The sequence below is a fragment of the Hemiscyllium ocellatum genome, chromosome 31 (genome assembly GCF_020745735.1).
Source record: "Hemiscyllium ocellatum isolate sHemOce1 chromosome 31, sHemOce1.pat.X.cur, whole genome shotgun sequence".
In the NCBI taxonomy this organism is placed as follows: domain Eukaryota; kingdom Metazoa; phylum Chordata; class Chondrichthyes; order Orectolobiformes; family Hemiscylliidae; genus Hemiscyllium; species Hemiscyllium ocellatum.
Genome location: NC_083431.1, coordinates 53,104,100 through 53,127,162, shown reverse-complemented (window position 1 = coordinate 53,127,162; position 23,063 = coordinate 53,104,100). Strand labels below are relative to the sequence as shown.

General features: G+C 37.0%; 1 protein-coding gene across 1 annotated transcript in view; it reads left to right on the top strand.

Annotated features, from left to right (window-relative positions):
* The window catches only part of LOC132830572 (protein CASP-like), a 596,312-nt gene that overhangs the window by 548,966 nt on the left and 24,283 nt on the right, over positions 1–23,063 (top strand). The window contains exons 15-17 of the mRNA XM_060848388.1: positions 18,018–18,154; positions 21,069–21,132; positions 22,117–22,229. Of these exons, the coding sequence (XP_060704371.1) occupies positions 18,018–18,154; positions 21,069–21,132; positions 22,117–22,229 (314 nt within the window). The remainder of the gene's footprint in view (positions 1–18,017; positions 18,155–21,068; positions 21,133–22,116; positions 22,230–23,063) is intronic.

Below are 23,063 nucleotides of genomic sequence, written 5' to 3'. Positions count from 1 at the left end.
ATTTCATACGTACCAATGCACATTTAAAGTGCGTTACTGCCACCCTTTTCTCAATAAGCTGTGTCATCAGTAAGGCATGTATGAGTTAGCTTGTCACAAGTTACATATTTTTTTCTTGCCATATCTTTAATTAAAACTAACAGTAGATGATTTCAGTATACAAGAATATTTTTGTGCTTATTTATAGGTGCTTTTTTTTTCTATCCATTGTTAGGAAGGGATGAAAGGGAGCAAGTCTTGTTCTAGAGGGTCAGACTGCCGGCAGTATTTGGGATATTTTACAAGTTTCACTGGATAAATATTGGCTCCTTGACATCTTTCAAGCTCCAAAATATTGATTAGACGTTGTTTCTCAGTGTAAATTGCATCATGATTTTTGTGTTGGTCTTTTAGGTCAGAATCCATTGAAGTAACTGTGTAGCACAATCATAACCTGTCATTTTAATTATAATATATGAATTCTGTTTTCTATAATAATTATGGTTGAGGAGTTATATACCTGATATTGCACCGCAGTGAGTTGTGTGTAGTTTTGTAGCAGATTATGACTGTTTATAGGGAAAAATGCATTACCTGCATGATATGTTAAATAATCATATATTTCATACATAAAACTGTACACGTAGATTGAGCACTTAGCTGTTAAGTACAGATGGTGCTGATTCAACTCCAGCTAGTCATAGGGAAGGGCTCTAGGAGGCTGCCAGGCAGTAAGTTAGAATGAATCCTTCAAATATATGTTCACAAGAGAGCATTCCTCAATATCAAGCTGTATATGACAAATAGGGCAAGTTTCAATTACTATTCACCAGCCAGGTCCAAAAGGATGAGTGATACACAGAGACTACTTCTTTTGCTCTGTTGGGCAGTGCTGAGGAAAGATCAAGGATAATCCTGATATTTTCTACCTCCTAATGAGGAGTCCACTCTGTAATATGATTTGTTCAAAGATCAGAATCTCAGTGAATCAGAGAACATTCCATTCCCTCCCATTCTGATCTCTGTATTGCCCACTACACACGCTTGCCCCAGTTAACCAGAGAACAAAAGGTAACGCTGCACTTCATTTAACATATTAGTTTCCTGCCCTATGACTACTTTTAGTCTTTGCACTTGAGACTGTAGTGAATAAAATGGTGATCAAACAGAATATTTCAGAACAAACATCACTTACCATATGCAGTTTTCTGTTTCCAACCTTCTTTAACACAAGCATTAAACTAACTGCTGTAGCAGCACTACTGCTCCTTGTAATTCTGCACCATAATTTGTGTATCACTTAAACATAATTTTGCACAATATAATATCGTTGGATGTTTGCCCTTGGTTGCAGATGAGGAAGGCTATTGCCAGACATCGTGCCCGAGTTGGCATCCTTATGAAGAAAGGAAGGAGGATCAGGGACTAGGCCCACGTTTTTGACAATGTTCTCATTTTGCTAACTTGGCAAAGAAAAATTTCATAAGTAAATTTTAGTAAATATCTTTGAGGAATGGTAGCCTGTCCATCTGTTGTTTCATCCTCTTCTAAAGCACTCATGTCCCTTCTTAACATAGTCTACTTTGTAATGTGTGCTTAAGACTGGACAACTCAGGAAATTAAAACTTAATTGGAACATAATATAATCAATGTAAATGTAACTTGAAGCTTCAGATTTTGATACTGTTTCGTAGAATGTAATAACTTTATCCCAGGAACGTTTACAGTAGTGTCTGTTTCTGCAGGGCCCACACAGGGGATTTAAAAGTAGCTGTACGGTTGTCCCAGAGCCACTGTAACACAGTGATTATTGCAAAAACTTGGAATACTATCGAAAGCCGACATCTTGCTGAGATAAATAGAGCAATGTGTGTGCACATTATTTTTTAGAACATTGTCTATACAGCCTCCTTAGAATGATGAAAGGAATGCTGTATTAGCAGCAGTGTTTTTTTTGCAGGCAGACATGTGGTTTTATTCATTTTAATCTTTATTTTGTCCCTTATGTATTCCATAATTAATCATAGTTTTTGCCTCTACATTGTCATTGCTGTTTGAGTTTTAGTATTGCATGGTAATTCATAAGACATACAATGCTCATTATAATTTGTACATAAAACTAAGTTTATTAACTACAAACTGCAGATCACTGCCTTAGAAAATGTGTAGATCCTAAAAGCAAATATTTTTCATTGATATGCAAGACTTAGCAGTCAATATCCAGAGTTGTTTGAGTTTAATTCTGATGCTATTGGAATGAAGTATCCTCTGTAGAAAAGTCTTAAAAATGTTTTATTTTTTATAACTAATTCCTGAAGCTGACTTTCTGAGATCAATATAGGCATTTTACTTTATTTCCATTTTCTTAATTTATTCATTTGGAATTTAGGTCCAACTGATTGGGAAATCTATACTTTTTCTTAAAAAAAAGTTCTGTTCTTCCTCTCTGTGATTGAAATCCTGCCTCCCATTCACAGTCACTTTTAGGCTGCTTCAGCTGAAAAATTTACAATTCAGGCAATGTGTTTCAGTTTCATTAAGTGAATATTAATGTTAAACATATTCAGATGCTGTGTTTTAATTTGCATTTTAGGGGATGGTTTCCAGGCATTTTATATACAGTATAAATATATATATATATTCAAATTAAAGTTTTACTTTTTTTAAAATTTAGATAGTTTGGTGGAAGTAGTAAGCTTTATTTCATTTGACGATGTACATCCTTTTAATCTCACCAGATAACCTGGTCAGAACAAGAAATTTGTAACGTACAATTTTGGTAGTATGTATTTATGGAGTTTGCGTTTAATCCAATGCCTTCTGAGGAACCGAGCATTAATTGTGGCCCCCCTCTAATTTTACAAACTTGAAATACTTGTAAATTTTGCTTGCAAACAATTTGGCAACAAAGCTTTTCCGTTCTCCAGAATGAAGTAATAAATTTGGAAAATTCAAAACACATTGGCAGCCATAGACCTGTTTAGCAGTAAGAATGGAGGGAATCACACACTGAGCTACATCCCCTGTTTAAAAGGTCCTAAAAAGCTGACTGGACTTGGTGGCATTTTCCACTGTCATTAATTGATGCCTGTTATATTTGTGCTGCTGTAGTATTATAAAATATTTGTAATTCTGATAAGTTTCAGTTCTACAGAAAAGCTGGATTCTATTTGAAATTTTAAATCCTATGCTGGGGTAATTTGTATGAACCATTTCCATCTACTTCCTGAGACCTAAGCTTGTTACTTATGAAGCCTGCCATCAAAGGCTTTGCATTGAAGAGTTTTGTCCATTAGATACAAGGTTGAGACTATCAACACACATTCCACTTTCAACCCACAATAGCTATCAGGAAATACCAATCTTTGTAACTCTCCCTGCCCTAATCTTTGCTTTGGATGACTTTGCACCCAAATCTCCTGAGATTGTTGTCTGCACTATCAAGCCACCTTAAGAGATAATGATTAAAGCAGATATTCCTGTGAACCCTTGCTCAGTTTGTGTATGCTGGCATTGAATGCTAAAATTTCAAGCTACTTCAAATAGTAAGAAGCAAAACAGCAGAACTCATTGTGTGCCTTGATTAGGATAGTACGCTAGGAATGAAAGAGTCAAACTCTGTCATACCCATAGGTCACTTTGATTGCTGTCACTGACAGAAATACATGCAACAGCCAAAATAATTGGAATACATTCCCCCAAAGCACTTAGAGCATATTTTATTAAGAATATATTTTTAAAATCTGTTGTGATACAATTATGTAAGCACAAAATTTGTAAAGTCAGAACTTACGGAAGGAGAATAAATTCTGTTCAAAGCTTTAGAGGTATTTTTCTATAAAACCCTTCCTGTTGGTGGCTTCACCAACATATTTTGGTGAACATTTTCTCTCAAAAGCACTATTATAAAAAGCAATACTGACATTCCATAGATTTTTAATTGTAACTTTTGTAAAGAAAACTTTTTACTCTGAATTCTTTAAAAGATGCTTAGGAACTGTTTGCTGTTCAACAGCGAAAATGTACTCAATTCTGCGTGACTTGGAATAGACAAGTACAGAAGCCCAGTCACAGATTGGGGTTATACCTGTGCTAAAATTCCACATGTAAATAAATCTTTGACTGTACGTTCTGGGAATTGGCCACCTTTTATTGGCAATACTTTTCTATTGAAGTAACACATAGCGTACACTACGTCATTTTCATGTAGCATGTTGATATTTTGGGATCCAAAACCAGCCATTTTCTTTGGCAGGGTCTGCTTAGCAAAGAACATAGTTGTCAATTTTTATTGAATCTGTACATTTTCTACATTGCATTCAGAGTCTATTTTTCACTTACTTCTTGAAACCGTTTTCTCAAACTTAAAGTAGCCTAGATTCAACTTTACATTTAACCTCAAACATAAACTTGTTCTTCAATCATGATTTATTTAAGAACCTTAAAAAGATTGGTAGACTTCCTGAGAATGTGCTTTACCATTATTGCTTCCGGTGTAATTATTATGCATTTTTTCAAGCACTGTTGTAATTCTTCATCAAATCAGAAGTTTTCTGCTGTCTGTTTTTAAGATGACACAAAATTGGCATTTTATATAATGTATCCAGATTATAGCATTAATGGTTTAATTAATGTGCACTTCTTGCACACCTAAATTTTCCTATTAAAAACAAAATACTGGAAGTACTCAGTATCTGTGAAGAGAGAAGCAGTTAATAGAACATTTTAGTTCAAAAAATGTGAAAGGTAATCAACCTTAACTGTTTGACCCTCATTATCCAGATGCTGCCTGACCTGCTGAATATTTCCAGCATTTTCTTTATTTATTGCAGATTTTCAGTATACACTGTATTCTGCATTCAATAAGTTTCCTGTTATTGATTTCATAATTTAGTATTTAGAAAAATAGAGAAGTGGGATTGACATTAGCTAAATGTGTGAAGTAGAGTGCAGTTTTCCCAATGAGCTGCACAATGATGAAAATGGTATTTTAAGAAAGGAATCAGATTAGTACTTTAGAATTAGGTTGTTTTTAAGCACTTACCTGCACCATGTTTGGAGATGTTTTCTTTTCAATTAACATTTGAGTTTTTAAAAATTGAATCAGTAACACCATTAATCTAAAGAATATTCTGTTCTAATTGCTGTCATTGCCACTAGTTTGCTTGTTCATCCACCTTCAGTGTGAAATGTCTCCCATAGGATTTACTTGGTCTGTATTGGATTAGTTTGTGCTGCATGACCAGAAAATTAGAAAGGATTTTGCCCATATTCACAACTGCTACTTTTAAATTTACTTCAAAGACAAAATGAGTAGGTTGATTGAAGTAACTACAAAATGACCAAGTTCCTGCAATTCTTCTCTTTGGTATGGAGAGCCAAGGCTTTCCTCAAACAACTAAGAACGCAGATACAAATCAGTACTCTCCCTCTGGGATTGAAGTGCTGCTCCATTATTTATTTGGTTGACTGTTGCATTCTGTTTCTCCTTACTCCATTCTATTTTTATTCCTTCATTGCCATCTTCAATGATTTATTTCATCATTGCTCTCTCCCATAAAACTTCAACTCTCATCTTTATCAGAAAAACAAAAATGCCCAGTGCATCCCTTGGTATTTGTAACATTTCAGTCAAAAGCTGCCTAGCTCTCTTTACATAAAAAGTTGACTTTAGAGAGGAAGCTTTTCCCTTAAAGAGCAAGTTATATTTTGACCTTTTGCTATTTGAAAATCAGGAACAGAAGGTTGATTTGAGGCAAGTGAGCCCACCATTGCTTCATCGGTAAATAATGTTAGGGCTTTTTGAAATAGCTAACAATAGATCAAATTATCTAAGCATTAATATGTTTCACTTAAAAGAACTTTATTTGTAGGAGATACTTAGTTCCTTCCATTTTCTTTAGTTCTAATAACCTTGATTTTTTTTCTCTTTGAGGAATGTATCAATAAAACTCATATAGTACAGTTCAGTCAACTGACGAATTCATCACAAATAGCCTATTTTGTTACAAGTGTGTCACAGATACAATTTTCCTGTACCTTTCCCCATATGTAAATGTATAACAAAAGGATTTTAGATTAGAGTCAGTGACTTTAATAAAAATGAATAAAAATAACAAATAAAATGAAGAGAAATATAACAAGCAAAATACTTTCAAAACCAGAACTGTTGGATGACATACTTAGCCCTTCAACACCTGAGAGAGGCAGTCTTCATGTCCCTCAGGAACCTCCTCATTTTGGCCACTTGTGTATCTGCCCCTGCACCCCATCCAGCCCCAAACATCCTCATCTCATCATAGCTTTATCCACTTCCCTCCAAAACCACCTCAATCATCATGTTGAGTCACAAGTTACTTCGTTTTCTGCATTCCACCCATTAGCATTGAGTGGCAACTCTACCATTTTCCCCAAACTATATATATTCTTAAAACCCACATGGGTTTTCGCCTATACTTTTGGTAATCTCTTCAAATTGCCCAAGCCATGTTTTTTGGCTATTTGGAATGTTGTAATGGCGCTATATAGAAGTCAGGGTTTTATTGTTGTATGTTGCTTTAGAAAGGGTTAGTTTCTGATGTTTTATCTACAAACGTGAAGTATTTATTGTATTCATTAAAAGCTAAGCTGTGGACGGGATTTGCCAGATGCTGAGAACTAGCAGCAAATATATAGCCAGGGTCACAAACTTCAAATGAAGCTTCTTTTCAATTTAATATAGGGATCACTGGCAAGGTTGCCATTTATTGTCAATTTTTTAGTCATGCTAAGAAGGTGGAAGTGCATCTTGTTCAACTTCAGTTTACTGAAGTAGTTTGATGCAACTGAGCAGCTTGCTTTGGAAGTGAAATCATGTTCGTTGGAAACTGGAGACACAAAGAGGACAGCTGGGATAAAGGCAAGCAGGGCTCAAGTGAGCCAGTTAAGTTTTACAACAGTCTGGCAGCTTCACAAGCACTGATGGCAGATCTTTCTACTTCTAGCTTTATTAAGCTGAATTTGAATTCTTCAGTAGCCTTGGTAAGATTTGAATTCATGTTCATATGGATTATAATGTCCAAGCCATTCGATTATTTGTTCAATAATAATTACTACATTATCATACCCAGCATATCCAGAAGTTTATAATTCACTTCCAGTTTATGCATCTGGAATATCAGATTTTTATAACCTGCTGCTTCTGACACCCATGATATACTCCCCCGAAGCTCCTTTGCAGTTTAACCTGTTACAAGGACTGTAATTTATTGAAAAGTTATCAGTCACTAAAAGATTTAAGATCTGGCCTTTTACTAGTTTGATAATGTTGAAAAACAGTTATTAGTTAGCTAGTAATCCTTTTAAGCAACCAGTAGCAATGCAGTTGTTTTAAAGATTTTGATCAATAATAGGGATGTCAGTAATTCCTAATATTTGAAACGTAAAGCCCCCTACTTGTGAAAGATTCCTCTATCAATGCTTTCTCTATTTCAGTCGATCATTTTGCATTTAACACCAATGAAACCCACACTGTTTGAAACAGAGCATCTGCAATTTCAATGTATTCATATTTATATTTACTCACTATAAACTCCCCTCAAGGCTCCATTGTAGTTTAGCCTGTTCCAAGAAGGACTGTTTTTCACGTTTAGTGCGATTTATAACCAGCATATAATGTCAGCAGCAAATGGGTTGCAGTCCATGGAAGAACTCCAAAATAGCTTCAATAGGCAATTTGTACTGTTTGTGGTTTTAACAAACTCTCATCCATTCCTTTTACAAAAAGGAGCCATTTTATGGTCAGAAAATCTGTTTTGACATAGTACTTCCTCTGGAGACAGTTGCACTAAGTTTGCAATTGTCGGAGTGTATTGATCATGATGGGTAGGATATTCTATGTGTCTCCGGGGGTCTCTCTTTCTCTTGCTTATGTAGGCTCAAGTTTTCATTTTTGAGTTATTTTGGCACCAGGATGTTCAAGATTCGTCTAAGGTTTAAAGTTTACTGAGCTGTGTTTTATAGATATAAAGTGTTGCAAGGTTACTAAAGCAAGAAATGAAAATGATGCAGTTACACATGACTAGCTACCATAGCCAACAATAACTGGGTGCACCATGTGGTTTTACACCACTTTGTACTGATTGATGTGTATGTTAGAACCTACTTTTGTTTGAATCCCGAAAGATATAAGAATTTGAAGTCAGGTTTATTTTTCCAGAATTCTTTTTCTCATTCTTTTTCTAGTTTTCTTCACGTGCGCACATCACTTTTCAGTTGAGCAAGAGAGGACTGACCACAGATTTAATGAGTAATGTGTAATATTCACAAAAATGGATAGTATCACATTGACTCCTAAAACACCAGGAAGGCACAATTCCTTGTGTTAATGACAGCATTTGATTTATTCGGCCGATAAATATTCAAGCTGGCTCTGAATGTCTCCACACTGGCCATCTGGTGGCAGCTGTACTTCCTGTGGGGTAGGATTAATAAAGTCAAGATGGATTGTTTTGCCAAGTTAGGTGGCATTAGCTCAGAGATATCTAGCTGCGAACAGGAAAGATTTAACAATCTGAATCATTTATTTAATGGACACGATAAAGGCTCAAATCTGCATTTTCTTTAGTGGAAGAAACAGACATTTCTTCAACAGCTCAGGACTGTTGACCAAATATTTACCAGTGAGCTATACTTGTATCATCGAAGTTGTGAGAAGCTTGGTTTAGCATTAGCGCTTGGGGAAGAAGGGAATTTAATGAATTGTAAGATAGCATTGTATCCCAGGTTTAGAAGTGTTGGTATATCCTGTGCTTGCGTACTGGTCTTAGTATGTACCTGCTTCCATGTCTTCACTCCAAACATTACTTCAGTGCTATAAAAATGTCATCTGAGCCCTACATTCAGGTATAGCAATCCTATTTTCAGATATAGCAAGGTACAAGTATCGTGGGATCTGCTTTAGATAGATGTGGGATCAAATTCATTGTCCCTATACCAAGTGGAATTCACCCTGAAAACAGATATCACTGGACTGTTTAAATATACTCCGGAACAAAGGCTGTTAGGAAATTCTGAATTTTAATTTGTATGGAATGAAGAAAGATTGTACAACTGTTTCAGGGCCCACTTTGCCCAAACCTACAGCATGCTCAGAGGTGGCAGCCCATATGTGAATAAAGTGACATTCTTGATTCTACCTTATTCTCATTTATGAATCACCTTGTTCTGTTTGAAGGCTGCTGTCCTGACGGGATTTTTTAAAAATAATGTACTGCAGTGCTCACTACCAACAGTTTGAGTTTATTTTGGTTGGTTGCAATAGAATAGCATCTGTTGCTATCCTCTCAGGCATGAGTTGTTCATGCTCCTTTGGTGAGGACGAGTAAGTTAACATGTCAGCTGTCATTCATTCAACTATGATCAGTAACACCTGAAGGGTTCTTATGGTGCAGTGACAGTGAGTGACCCTACCTCTGGGTCATAATTATCCAGGTTCAAGTTGCTCCTGCTCCGAAGGTGTGTAATAACATCTCTGATCATGTTGATTAGAAAATATTTTGATTACACTTGAAATTTTAACTTACCACCTCTCTGCTTAAATGCTGACTGATCTGCTGAGTGTTTCTAGCATTTTTGCTTTCGTATTTTATTATTTGTAGGTTTTATCTTTTGAATTGTAAAGTGTTTAATAGCAGATGAATTTAATTTATTTCTGCTGAGTTTGGCCAGTTGACAATATCCGTTACTTTGCATGGTCATAATTTTTAGCATGTACATCTGATTATGGTTCATAAGTTTAAGTGAGACAGTGGTTGTAACTTTTGTTTCAGCCTCCTAGAGCCTCCTGCAAGTCAAGTTGTTGAATACGGAGTAGAAAGAAAAGAAGGTTTTATTTACAAGGCTTTTTTTTAATTGAGGGAGGTGATGGGAATATTTGGAACTACTCATGAAGCATTTGTGCAATAATGACTTGCCACTGCTAGACCGTGTCTGAATTGCTCCATGTAGTACTGCAGCACATGTGTATAAGACACTGACTTGGACTATTTTAATACGCTTATTGTCTTTATCCCCTCTGCTCTCCCACCCCACCCCAAGTGTGCTGTGGTGTCATACAGTTTTGCAGTATTTCATTTTTTTGCCATCACGCACTAAATGTCTTAGACTTTTCTAGAATTTGCTATTCACAGGTAGTCACAAAAAATTTCACAAATAATAAACCCAGTTGACCAAAAAAAATTGTAATTTTTGTACACACAGCTTTACACCACCCATTTCCTTCACTGTGATCCATGTTTCGTAACTGTTTTTTCTTGGTATTTGTTAGAACTGGTTGAAACTTTTCTGTATGGCAGGCAGTAGTGGAATCTACTCCCTCCATTGGCAGAACTAGTTTTTTTTTCTGTCTCTGGTGATTAGCCATATAGCATACTCTGTTCTCAGCACTGTAAACAGTCCCTATATGATATGGAGAAGCAATATCACTGTATGAAACTCACATGATGTATTATTCACTAGCACCCTAGGTGTGATAATTGAAGTAAATATCTTTTATACAAACACAGCAATGGCCTGCATTGTCTTTATTTATGCATAATCCCTTGACAAAAAACACTTTTTTACATTACATAGAGGTCATATGGTTGCATGTTATTTCTGCTGTCATTTTAAGATTCTTTCCTTAGCTATAAGTCTACTCTTTTTCCAGGTATAACAACACTCACTGTAACCTTGTTAGTTTAACACTCATGGCATTTGTGGCTCAGCTGGCAAGTTCATACTATGTTTCATATTGTGGATCATATTTATATCTTCACTAACTAGGAGCAGAAGTCCAGTTGTTTTCTCCACACAGTAAAGGCAGGAGTTTCACATTGAATGTTTTGCACCTGCTAGATGAAGATCTTCTGATCAATAACTCAGGCCATTCTAGTTATAATCCGGTAAGCATCTCCAACCTGCTTATACTTTTAATTTCACTAAGTGGAAATATCTATTTTTAGTTGACAAATTATTAAATTGAAATTAGTATTATTCTTCAGTCTGAATCAGATGTGTTGACCTTAATCCTAGGAATAAAAAGTGAGGTCTGCAGATGCTGGAGATCAGAGCTGAAAATGTGTTGCTGGTTAAAGCACAGCAGGTTTGGCAGCATCCAAGGAACAGGAAATTCGACGTTTCAGGCCAGAGCCCTTCATCAGTGCTTTAACCAGCAACACATTTTCAACTTAATCCTAGGAACACTGTCTAAATGTGGTTTAAGATGAGCAGCAGGGATAGGCCAGGTAAGTAAAGACTAGTTAGTCTGACATCAGTGGTAGGGAAATTATTGGGAATATGTCTTAGGGACAGGAGTAATCAACACTTGGAAAAACAGAGATTCATCAGGTATAGTTAGCCTGGATTTGTTCGATGGAGATCCTATCTGACTTAATTTAATTTTTAAAAAGTTTCAATAAATATATTGATGAGGATAGCACAATCGATGTGGTTTACATGGATTTCTGTAAGGCCTTTGACAAGATCCCATATGAAAGGCTAGTCCAAAAGATGAGAGCCCATGGGATCCAAGCTAGTTAGCAAACTGAATCCAAATTGGTTTGCAAATAGGAGGCAAAGGGTGATGAAAGAGGATTGATTTTGAGATTGGAAGCTTATGACTAGCAGTGTTTGTCATGTACATTAATGATTTGGATGTGAATGTAGTAGATGTAATAAGGAGATTGAGATGACAGGAAAATTAGTGATGTTATTGGACGTGAGAAGTTTGATCTCAGGCTATGGCCTGATATTGACCAGCTGGTAAATTAGGATAGGTAATGGAATTTCATCCTGATAATTCATTTTGGGAGGTCTATTAAGGGAAGCATATACACACTGAATGAGACGTCCTTAGGGAATACTGAGGACAAAGGGACCTTGTTGTAAAAGTCCGTAGGTCCTTGAAGGTAGACAGGATAGAAGGAGGCACACAGGATTTTTGTCCTTGTTAGGTGGGGCATAGAATATAGGAGCCAGCAAGTCTTGTTACAACTTTATGAACTGTTGGTTACACACCTTACATAGACACATCCCACTCTCACATGCTCCCATTGTGCCCAGGTGCATAACAAATTAAGAAATGAAGTACCACAATGCAGCAAATTCTGGACCATTATTTGGAGGTCAACTGTGGCTCATGTGGTAGGACTGTAAGCTCTGAGTTGGAGTTCTTTGTTGTCCACTTCTGTAAAATGTTCCTATAATTTAGGCTAACCTTCCTTGTCCAATACTGAAGGTGCGCTGGATTGTTGGATGTTAAGAAGGAAGTCCCATATCTTTTCAGAGAGGGCTTTCTTTGAACAAAAGCAGAGATGTTCTCACTGGTGAACTTGGCAATGTTTCTTCTCAGTTAGCATTAAAAATAGAGGACTGAGTCAAGTATTTCAGTAACATCTGTGGAAGTTGAGTGTGTGTGATTGTCAGTTGTGCTTCCTGTATTACGATGGTGGTTACACTTCAGAAGGTATATAAAGCCCATAGGGGCATCCTGAGGCCATGAGAGGCCATGTCTTTATTTCTTTCATGAAGCACCACACTTACAGAATTTTATCACCCTGACAGTCACCTTATCCGATGGCTGGATATGGGTAGAAGGGAACAGAATTCCTGATGGCAAGTCTGAAAGACCAAGTTTCCCTGCACACAGTGGAGTTTTAACTCTTTGGAGGCATGTTTTTGAACTTTGCAGGTTCTCCACCTAGAAGTCAGTCTGATTGCCAGAGATGGTTTCTGTACAGGTGGGGAGGACTCAACATCAAGCCACAAGGGCAGTTAGGGTCAGTCGGCACTCTTGTCAGTCAACTTTGGGATGGGCACAAGGGAAACATTCCTGCTGCTTCCAACTCTTGAGCCATGCTGGGAAGATACTTACCTTCTCCCCAAAGCATTCCTCCTATATTCAGCTGCTGCATTTCTTGGCTGAAATAAATGTGCAAAGCAGCCCAAATCATTGGAAGCCAGCCTCATTAAAATACTAAATTGCCAGCTATATCCGTGGAATGAATTGACTGTCCACCTCCTGTCCTGCCTCCGTATAATCACAAAGAGAGTGCATTCAGTTTGAGTTTCAAGTTGTTAGAATTTTAAAATCTAACCCAACCTTAATCTTTTCCTCTTTGGCTCTAAAATTCATGTCAATTTTGTTTTGTGAGTGGGTTTTTAATTTGGTGTCATAAATTGACCCATTACTGAGTCTTAACTGAAACAGACTTAGCAACTTGCAGCATTTCACTCAGTAAATAGCAATTTTGTGCCCAACTTAGTAATAATGATTCAGAGTCTAGAATTCAATCTACTTTTTATCTTTAATGTAAACACTCAGCAAAATTAGTGTCAAAGCATTTCTGCTAAAATTCAAGATCCTCCCGAAGACATGGTCCTCACTTTGGTCCAATTTCTACATGAAATTCTTCAAATGCTTTCTTGGTAGGATATTGTTTAGACAGTACATGGAAGCTGTGCTCATCTTTAAACAGTTACAAGCCTCAGAACTCAGGACCTTACTCCTGTTCCTCACTACCTAATTTTCTCCCTCTTGTATTGTAGGTGGATTGCATAGTAGTGGATACCAAATATTACTTTGTGCAGAAGCTGCTTTTCAGTACAGGGGGTGCAAGAAAAATATATCAAGAACAGAAAATGTCAGTCACAAATGCAGTTACTGACTTAAAGCAAATGGATTTCCCTTCCATTTGAAAACGAATTTTGTTCAGATGAGGCTGTAAAATGACTTAATGAGAAAGTAAAGTTAGTGCAATTGTGGGAAAATATAAGCTTTCTTGTATTTGATGCCTATTCTGTTTTGTTCTGCAGTGAATTGAAAGCAAGAAATGGTGTATACTCTGTAAAGATGGTTGGTACTTCTTGTAGTGCACCACCTGCTGCCCAGTGACAGGACCTGCACGCTGCTTTATTTTCAGTATCGAATCTGCATTTACACTTACTTTTTTCAGCTCTTTCAAGTGGTATTTAGAAAAGTGCCATAAAGACCTGCACCCTCATGTGTTCATTAAAGTAATTAAAATTTTTTGAGTTGCAATTCATGAATTGAGGCTTATTTGCTCAAAACAGACAGAAGCTCCTTCATCCTATTTGGAAAATGTAATATCTCTCTTGAATTTCACAATAACGGTTTTAGACAGTCAGCTGTAGAAATTACCAGTGATGGTATTGATGATTAAATTTCAATGTTAAAAAGGAATGCATGTGCACAAAATTGGCTGTGAACAAAATAAGTATTGGAAATGTACTCCAACAAGGTCTTCTGTAAGTGTTCTATTACCCAGTCTGTGTATACCATGTTTAAGAAGTCTCTGAATTGTTGCATTTTGTAGCATGTTTACATTTATAGAAATTTATTGTTGATTCAGACACAACATTAACTATTATTTTAATCATGGAAATCACTGCCCCTTTTTGTTCAGAGGTAAGATTGATTTTTCTTCTCAAAACTCACGATTTGCGAAATATTAATTTACTGGGTCCCTATCTTTTCCAAATATATTTTCTTCAGTGACAGATGTTTGGCATGTTTCAATTTTTCAGATATATTAAATTTGAGGGACCCTTTAATGATATTTATCTTGTTCTTTAAATTGAATCATTGAAAAAACATGAGACATCGGAAAGTCAGTTTGCTTTTCCATCAAGCCAATAATAAAATGTCTCATAAAAGGTTACCACATAAGATAAGAGATTATTGTGTTGGGGCTAAGACATCATCATATAGATAGGCCAACAAAAAGGAAACAAGAGAGTTGAGACAAATAAGTCATATGCAGGAAGGTAAACAGATTCTAACTGCAGGGATCAGTGCCTGAACTTGGTTTTGCATTTGTTCTTAGGATGTGGCCATTGCTGGCTGAGCTATGATTCATTGCCTATCCCTAACTACCCTAGAAATGAGTGACTTCTGTCATTTCAGAGGGCGATTAAGATAGTTGTAGGTTTGGAGTCACATGTAGGCCATACAAGATGAGGAAGGCAGTTTTCTTTCTCTAGGATATCAGTGACCCAAATGGATTTTTACAACTTTTCTAACATGGCCACCACTTTGCCTTTTTTAAAAATTATATTTGAGTTTCACCACATGCCAAAGTGGGATTTTAACCTATATCCCAGAGATAATGCCATTATACTCCCACTCCTTATCTTATTTAATCACTTAAATGAAGGCAATAAGTACATTGCAGCCAAATTTGCTGCTGGTACAAAAACAGCAAAGAAAGTAACTTGTGAGGAAAGGTTGGTGTAAACTGTTCAGAGCTTAGAAGATTAAGAGTGGATATTATTGTAACATAAGATTCTGAGGCCTTCACTGGGTGGAAATGAAGAGAATATTCCTTCTCTTGGGAGAAGTCTACAACTGAATGCAGAGTTTAAAAATAAAGTTCTGCCATTTAGGACAGACATAAGGAGGAATCTCTTCTCTGAAAGTCACTGTGTTTAGATGTCATTTGAGGCTAGGCTGCATAATGTATCCCAAGTCGAGTTAGGCAGACTTTTGATTGACAAAAATTGAGGGTTATTGAAGCACAGGCAGGAAAGTGGAGTTGATGCTACAATTGGTTCAGTCATGTTTTTGTAGAATGTTGAAGCAGGTTGGAAAGTTTGCGTGGGGCCTACTTCTGTTCCTATTTCTTACATCAATGAAAGGCAGAATTCAACAAAATAACTACTCATTTCCGAGCATATTTAATTTAGAATTGTTGTTTAATCTTTAAATAGTTGCCTTAGGAAAAGCATGACATTGCAGAAATTTAGGTCTCGAAAATGAATGATTAGTTATCTCCATTAATAGGGGGAAGTGTATATATTTGGCTGATCTGTCCAGATACTAATATATAATAAATAAATAAAAGATAAAGAACAGCATAGCTGAAGAAAGAATTTTAAATAGACTGAATCTATTTTAACTTTCTTAAATACTTAGTTAATGATTTTTAAGGGAACTTCAGCTCAAGGAGTTGAGTTGTGAATATCACAGGATAGAATCTGGACACTTGTTTACATGCTAATGGCTACAATGGTGTATAAATGCTACACTAGTTTGATTTTCAGAGGTGGTCACACTTTGCATCGTAGTTAATCTCCTTACTGAAATAAAAGAGATACAGTTTCCAGTTCATTAATCTAATCATAAAGATGATACACTAACGGTTCCTGTTATTGAAAAGAGAACAGAAATGTACAGGTGGTCAGTCAGCATCTCAGAGCAATGGAAAATCAGTGTAGAAATCTCAGGGTGGAAGGAATTGTAAGTCCATCTATGCATTCTTTCTGCTATCCTAGTAATGTGCTTTTCCTCAAGATCATATATCTAAAAAAATTTAATCTTCAAAATTGTTCCACTAGGCATTCAATCTGCTAGCAAAGTAATGTAGAAAAGCCTTGACTGATTTGCTTCCTCAAATGTTATTATTGTCCCTTAAATTTTCTTTCTAATAATTTTCTCCTGAATCTTTGAATATGTTTCATTCTATAGCCCTTTTGATGTAATCCTTATTCATCCTTGTTCCAACTTAATTTCATTCTTTCTGTGAATTTCAAAGCCATAACAAAATTGGTCTGATGAGCATTCTTATCATGGAGACATAGAAGGTTATGGAATAAAAGGAGGCAATGCATCTGTTGTACTTCGTTGAAAAAGCACTCATGTTTAGTCAGACACAATCAATTTTTTTTTTGCCATAATCATAGAAATTACTCATCCTAAAGTAATTACAAAATCAGCTTCCACCACTTTTCATGTAGGCTTTCTAGTACTTCCCATCTGTCCTCCATCCTCATCTAGTTTAATCCAATATTCCATTAATTTCACTGTTGTTTGATATAATATCCTATTCATGATATGTGTCAGTAATTTCAAATAATTTTCTAATCTCTTAACTGTTAAACATTAAACTCTATTTTCCAATAACATGCCCAAATTCGCAACAGTTCACTTGATCAGATATTTCTCCTATTTTGCTATCTGCAAAATTTGAAATGATAATGTTGATGAATATTAGTATTAACACTATCCCTTGCAAGATCATACTCTTCATTACCACCTAACGTAGAATACTTCTCATTTAGATAGACCCCGTCAGACCATCTCAGCACATTGAAGCCAGTAGCATGATCAGTAATCTGGTATTTAGTTTGGCATCTTCTCAATAATTCCACTCAACTTCACCTTCTATCACTTTATTAAAATACTCCATTTTCTGGTATGACCACCATTTGTATTTCTGTGATTGTTCTTTCCAGTTTACTTAAATCTGACCAAGTCATCCAATCTGTTTGATTCAAAGAATTGTTCCTAATACTTAAACACAATATTAAAAATGGCTGAAATAAAAATAAAACTGTTGGAAAAGCTCATCATGTCAGGCAGCATCTGTGGTGATAAACAGTGTTAATATTTCAGTCCAGTGACCTTGTAACAGAACTGAAGAAAGATAGAAATGTAATATTCTTAAAACTGCCGTTGGACTAACTGGTCTGCAGTTACTCTGCAGAGTCTTCTGCAGTTCCTTCTTTTAGTGAATTCACTGCATTTCACATTGTACTGGCTTTTGGCATGGTTTTTCTTGTCCAACAGTACTCAAAGCACACCTTTATGATTCACATCTGGCCTTTTCAAGTATCCAGTTATTGATATGGATGTTTCATCCCTCATTCTGCCTTTGCACTTCCTACTCTTTTTATCACACATCTTGAACTAAATAACTCCTTTAACTTAGCTACTTTATCCACATGCCAACATGTGTTCCTGTTGCCAGCAACCTGTTATTCTAATGCGATTTCCTTTTCAAACTGTTCTTTATTTCCTTATCAGTTGTAATTTCTTGTGCTTGTGTTGCCCTCTTAATGTTTTCTTTCCACCCTGAGTCTTTCCATATGCTAATCAATTCACACCATGAAATAACCTTACTTTTCTCTTTAAATGCTGACTCAGATGTTGAGAATCTTTTAATGCGTGTTTCAGATTATGACTCATGTTAATTATTTGTATTGCTGCTGTGTTACTGCAGCTCGCTGTGCTGAGTTACAGATGCAGTTCACTGAGGCTGTGAAAACCACAACAGGACAGAAGGAGCTGATCATAAAGCTAGAACAAGATCTCAGCACTATCCAAGCAATGTCCTCCCTGCAACGCCCTGATACTGAGGTACACAGATTTCCATGGGTATGGGTGATGTATTGATGATACCGTGGTCCCAGAAGTGCGGTCAGTGACCATCTCCCACATAACCATCTCCCTTTGACATTCAACAGCATTACCATCAATGAACTTTGCAGCATTCTGGAGACCATCATCATCCACAAACTTAACTGGGCCAGCCATGTGAATACTGTAATCAAAAATAGCAAGTCAGAGGCTGAGTAATCTACAGTTTGTAATTCACCTCCTGTCTCCTTAAACTCCAAAGGCCACAAGTGAGGAGTGTGATAGAATCCCACATATTTGCTGGTGACAACAAGGTTTTCCTCACCACCGCTAGTATTGCTAAGTTATCATTCTACATGTCCAATGTCCAGTACTAGATGAGGACAAGTATTGGAAACACCAAATCCGTTGTCTTCAGTGCCTGGCAAAATCTCCACTCCGTACAGCCACTTCCTCCCCACTCAATGGCTACTGTCTGAGGCTATTTACAATCTCAGTATCATTTGTGACTCTGAGATGGGCTCTGACCATACATTGCTCAGCATTGCTCACACTACATAATGGGCGGCACAGTGGCTCAGTGGTTAGCACTGCTGCCTCACAGCACCAGGGACCCAGGTTCGATTCCAGCCTCTAGCGACTGTCTGTGTGGAGTTTGCACATTCTCCCCGTGTCTGCGTGGGTTTCCTCCCACAGTCCAACGATGTGCAGGTTAGATGAATTAGTCATGCTAGGTTGCCCATAGAGTTAGGTGCATTAGTCATGGGTAAATATGGGGAATGGGAATGGGTGGGTTACTCTTCGGAGGGTCGGTGTGGACTAGTTGGGCCGAAGGGCATGTTTCCATACTGTAGGGAACCTCAACCTGATCTACTCTACATTTAACCTTCAAAACATCGCTTATTGAGCTTTTCCATCAATTCATCTGTTGCTGAAGCCCTCATCCATGCCATTGTTGCCTTTAGACCTATCATTGCCGACCTACAGTAGCTCCCAGATAAGCAAACTCTCAATGTTAAAATTGTACTTTTGAAATCCTTTAACGAACTCAACCGCTCCTTATTGCTGTGATCTCTTCCAACCCCAGAGCCCCTTGGGAAACCTGAACTTCTCTAATTCTGGCCTGTTGTACATGTCTAGAGTTAAATCTCACTGGGGTATTGCACTGGAAACCAAAACAGCATATTTATAAATAAATACATTATTGCTAGACCAGAGTCCCAGATAATATTCTGTGGGGCTGTGTTTGAATTCTGCCATGGCAGATGCTGGAATTCAGAGTTAAGCAATAGCTATGAAACCATTGTGGACTATCTGAAAAATCCATCTGGTTCATGACTGTCCTTTCAGAGGAAACTATCATCTCATCTGGTCTGGCCTAAATGTGACTCCAGACTGTCAACAGTATACTGACTCTTGACTGCCTTGTGGGCAATTAGGGATGGATAATAGATGCTGGTCTAGCCAGAAATGTCCACAGCACATGAATGAATAAAAAATGTGAACCATCTCACAATAACTTTACTCGTTAAAGCTGTAACCCACTTATAAAATGTTCCCTCTAGACACACACACACACACACACACACACACACATACAAAACAAAACATGGGTGTTACGAGTGGAGGGAAAATCTGGTAATGCAGCTCAATCACTCATGATCCACAGGATTTGCGAGGTGACCCTGCTGGTTAGAATGTTGCTTCTTGATATTTGCAGGAGACACTGAGTGACTGGTTCACACTTATTAAAAAAATCTCTGACTTATTATGTAAAAGTCATAGCTTACAGCAACTGTTGCGAGGAAATAAATTTGCTATCTTCAGACTTGTGTTGTTTCTACTGCAGAGCAAAACAGCTGCTTGCCGTCTGCTGTTTCTGACTGAACATTCTTTCCACCAAGCTGTTCAGCCATGTGGGAGCCAAGCACAGTTTTTGGCCAGCAGTAAGCCAATGTCAAGGATATAACTGGCCATTACTCTAAGGCTAGTCAGCTATTTGTTGGTGGCTGGATCTCATATATAGCTCCACCTGGCTCCCCCAGCTCATTTGTAACTAGGCTTTTCCCACTATTTGAACCAACAGCTGTATAAATAGCACTTACACTTTTGTTTTGTTTTAATTCATTCTAAATGTGGGCATTGCTGGCAAGAGTATTTATTGTCCACCCCTATTTGCCCAGAGGACAGTTAAAAGTCAACCACATTGTTGCGGTCTGGAATCACATGTCGGTCAGACCAGGTGAAGATGGCAGATTAAACATTGGTGAACCAGGCGGGTTTTTCCAACAATTGACAACGGTTTCACGGTCATTGTTAGATTCTTAATTACAGACTTGTATTGAATTCTCATTGTACATCTACCATAGCAAAATTCAGGATTCAATTCTCGGTCCCCCACCTAGGTCTCAGGATGAATGCTCTTTCAATTATACCGTTAGTCATCACCTCCCCGAAAGTCAGTAACTTGCTTTTAAAAAGTGCAGCAGTCATTCAACAAAAAAATCTTTATTTTTTAAATCAGTCCTTTCCCCACTTCAATCCACAATCAAATACTCAGAAAAATAATTAGGTTGTCTTCACATCCAGTTTCAATGACTCCAACATTGGCAGTCTTGTATACAGCATCAGGGTCTTAAACTTAAGAATTTTCTCCTTGAATCTCTCTTACAGTCTACTTAACTATCTTTTTTTGCTCTAAAATAAATCGCAACTCTTGTCCTTTCCCCTAGCTTGCATGTTCCAATGTGGGAAAGCCTGTTTATGAGCATTCATTAATTTAGTGTTGCTCCATTGAATATTTCCCTAAATCCAAGCTGTTAAACTTTAATAGTGCCCAGGGGTGTATAGCTGTAGTCTAACCAGCGTCTTATTGCTGAACTGACTGAAAATTCTGGTTTCTCATTGATCTCAGGGAGCAGATCTGAGCAACATGGAAAAGATTCCAGAACCCATCAAAGAAGCTACAGCCCTCTTTGGTAAGAATTGAAAATAACAAACAAAATACCTAGTATCTGAAGCAGATGTTTTCAGAAAGCTAATGATAGATTTTGACTGTTAAAACAAGGTGAATGTAAGACATTGAAGTATTTGTGATCAATTGATATAAATATTGAATCTGATATACTGTTGTTTCTTTTTACAAATCCTTAACTGTATTTTTTCAAATTTTATTAGTTGCGAGATTAATAATAATTTGCATTTATGCAACATTTTTAATTACATTGTATTTCACAGAGAAAAATATCTGACAAGCAGTTGGGAAGAGTTGAAGGAATATGACATTGAATGGATATAAGTTAATCAAAGAGAGAGGCAGGGATGTAAGAGAGAGTTTAATGAGGTAGCTTCTTGTAAATGGAAAGAAGTCTCGGGTAGACTAGAGATAATGAGATGAATGTGGAGGGTAAGAGAAGCCATTAATGGAGCTACACATTGAATGGTGATGCCTCTCTTACCATTCTGTCCCTTCCTCCCTCCCAGCTTTGAAACTGCATTTGTTGGTAGTTTGAGCTACCTTGAAGAGGTTTCTTCTATTTTGTGTAGCTGTGGTAGAGTTAGTAACCCTCCAGACTCTCCTGCTGTCTTAATTGTAAACAGCCCTGGAGAAAAAAATCTTAGAGGTATTAAATATAATTGTGTGTGTGTTTTCTTTGAACATTTTTATTTGATATAATAATATCAAAAGCAAGAAAGACTTGGCAGGTTGACTGTCGGTTTGGAGTCATTCAGTCTGTAATGAAGACACACTTAGTTTTCCAGTTACCCACAAGGATAAATATCAGTGACCAATGGACTTGTGGGCTGGGATGGATTGTAAGCAGAATGTCTTTCAGAATACATTGACCGTGGTTGGAATCTCTAACCTGTGCTGAAGAAATTGGTGCTTTAATATAATGCAAAGGGATTCCTTTTAACAAATGTATACAAATATGCTCACTAACTGTGTTTCTGTGTTGAAGGTTCTGGCCCTTTTCCAACCTCCGAACTTCCCCAGGGACAGATGGACTCTCTGCTTTCCATCATCTCAAGTCAGCGAGAAAGATTTCGAGCCAGAAATCAAGAGTTGGAATCTGTACGTATGCTACATCACTTCATACTGTTTAGAATTTCTGAAAAAAAATCCATGTTTTTCCACCTGTGAGGAATATTGGATCATAGAAGTGACAGGCTTGAAAAAGGCCATTTGATCCATCATGCTCATGCCAGTTCTTTGATACAACAGCCAAATACAAAACCCACAGACCCTTACTTTACAGTAATTTTGTCATAAAAGTTAAAATAATTTCTGTCCCAACTTCTTCCTGGGGAAAATATTCCTGATTTTATAGCACAATTTCATCTACAGAACAATATTTTTCCTAAAATATTTTTCCCACACATTTGGTGACAATCTTAACCTACATCCATTCATAATTTTAAAATTTTTAACTAAGTCTCATCTCAACCTTCTCTGACCAAGTGAAAATAATCCTTGACTAAACGGTGAAAATGAGCACAAGATTGGTACAATGCTAATAAATTGGCCTTTTAAAAGTCCAGATCTTCCATGCAATTTTGGTTTAATTTGCAGATTTCCATCATTTTAATTTGTCCGGAAGCTGCTGAACCAGAAACCTCCAAGTGTGACACTCAAGTGTTGATTGGATTCAATTTCTGCAGAGCAGTACATAGTAATATAAGAAATGGAGATTAGAGCAGACTGCTTGAAGCTTCGAGCCTGCTTCACCATTCAATGATATCAGATTTGATCAGCTGCACCCCCACGTCCCCGACTCACATGTATCCAAAAAAACTCAAACCTTGATTTAAATATATTCCATGAATACACATCTGCAGATTAATGATGCAGGGGATTTCAAAGATTCACAACCCTTTGAGTTAAGAAATTTCTCCATGTCTTCATGCT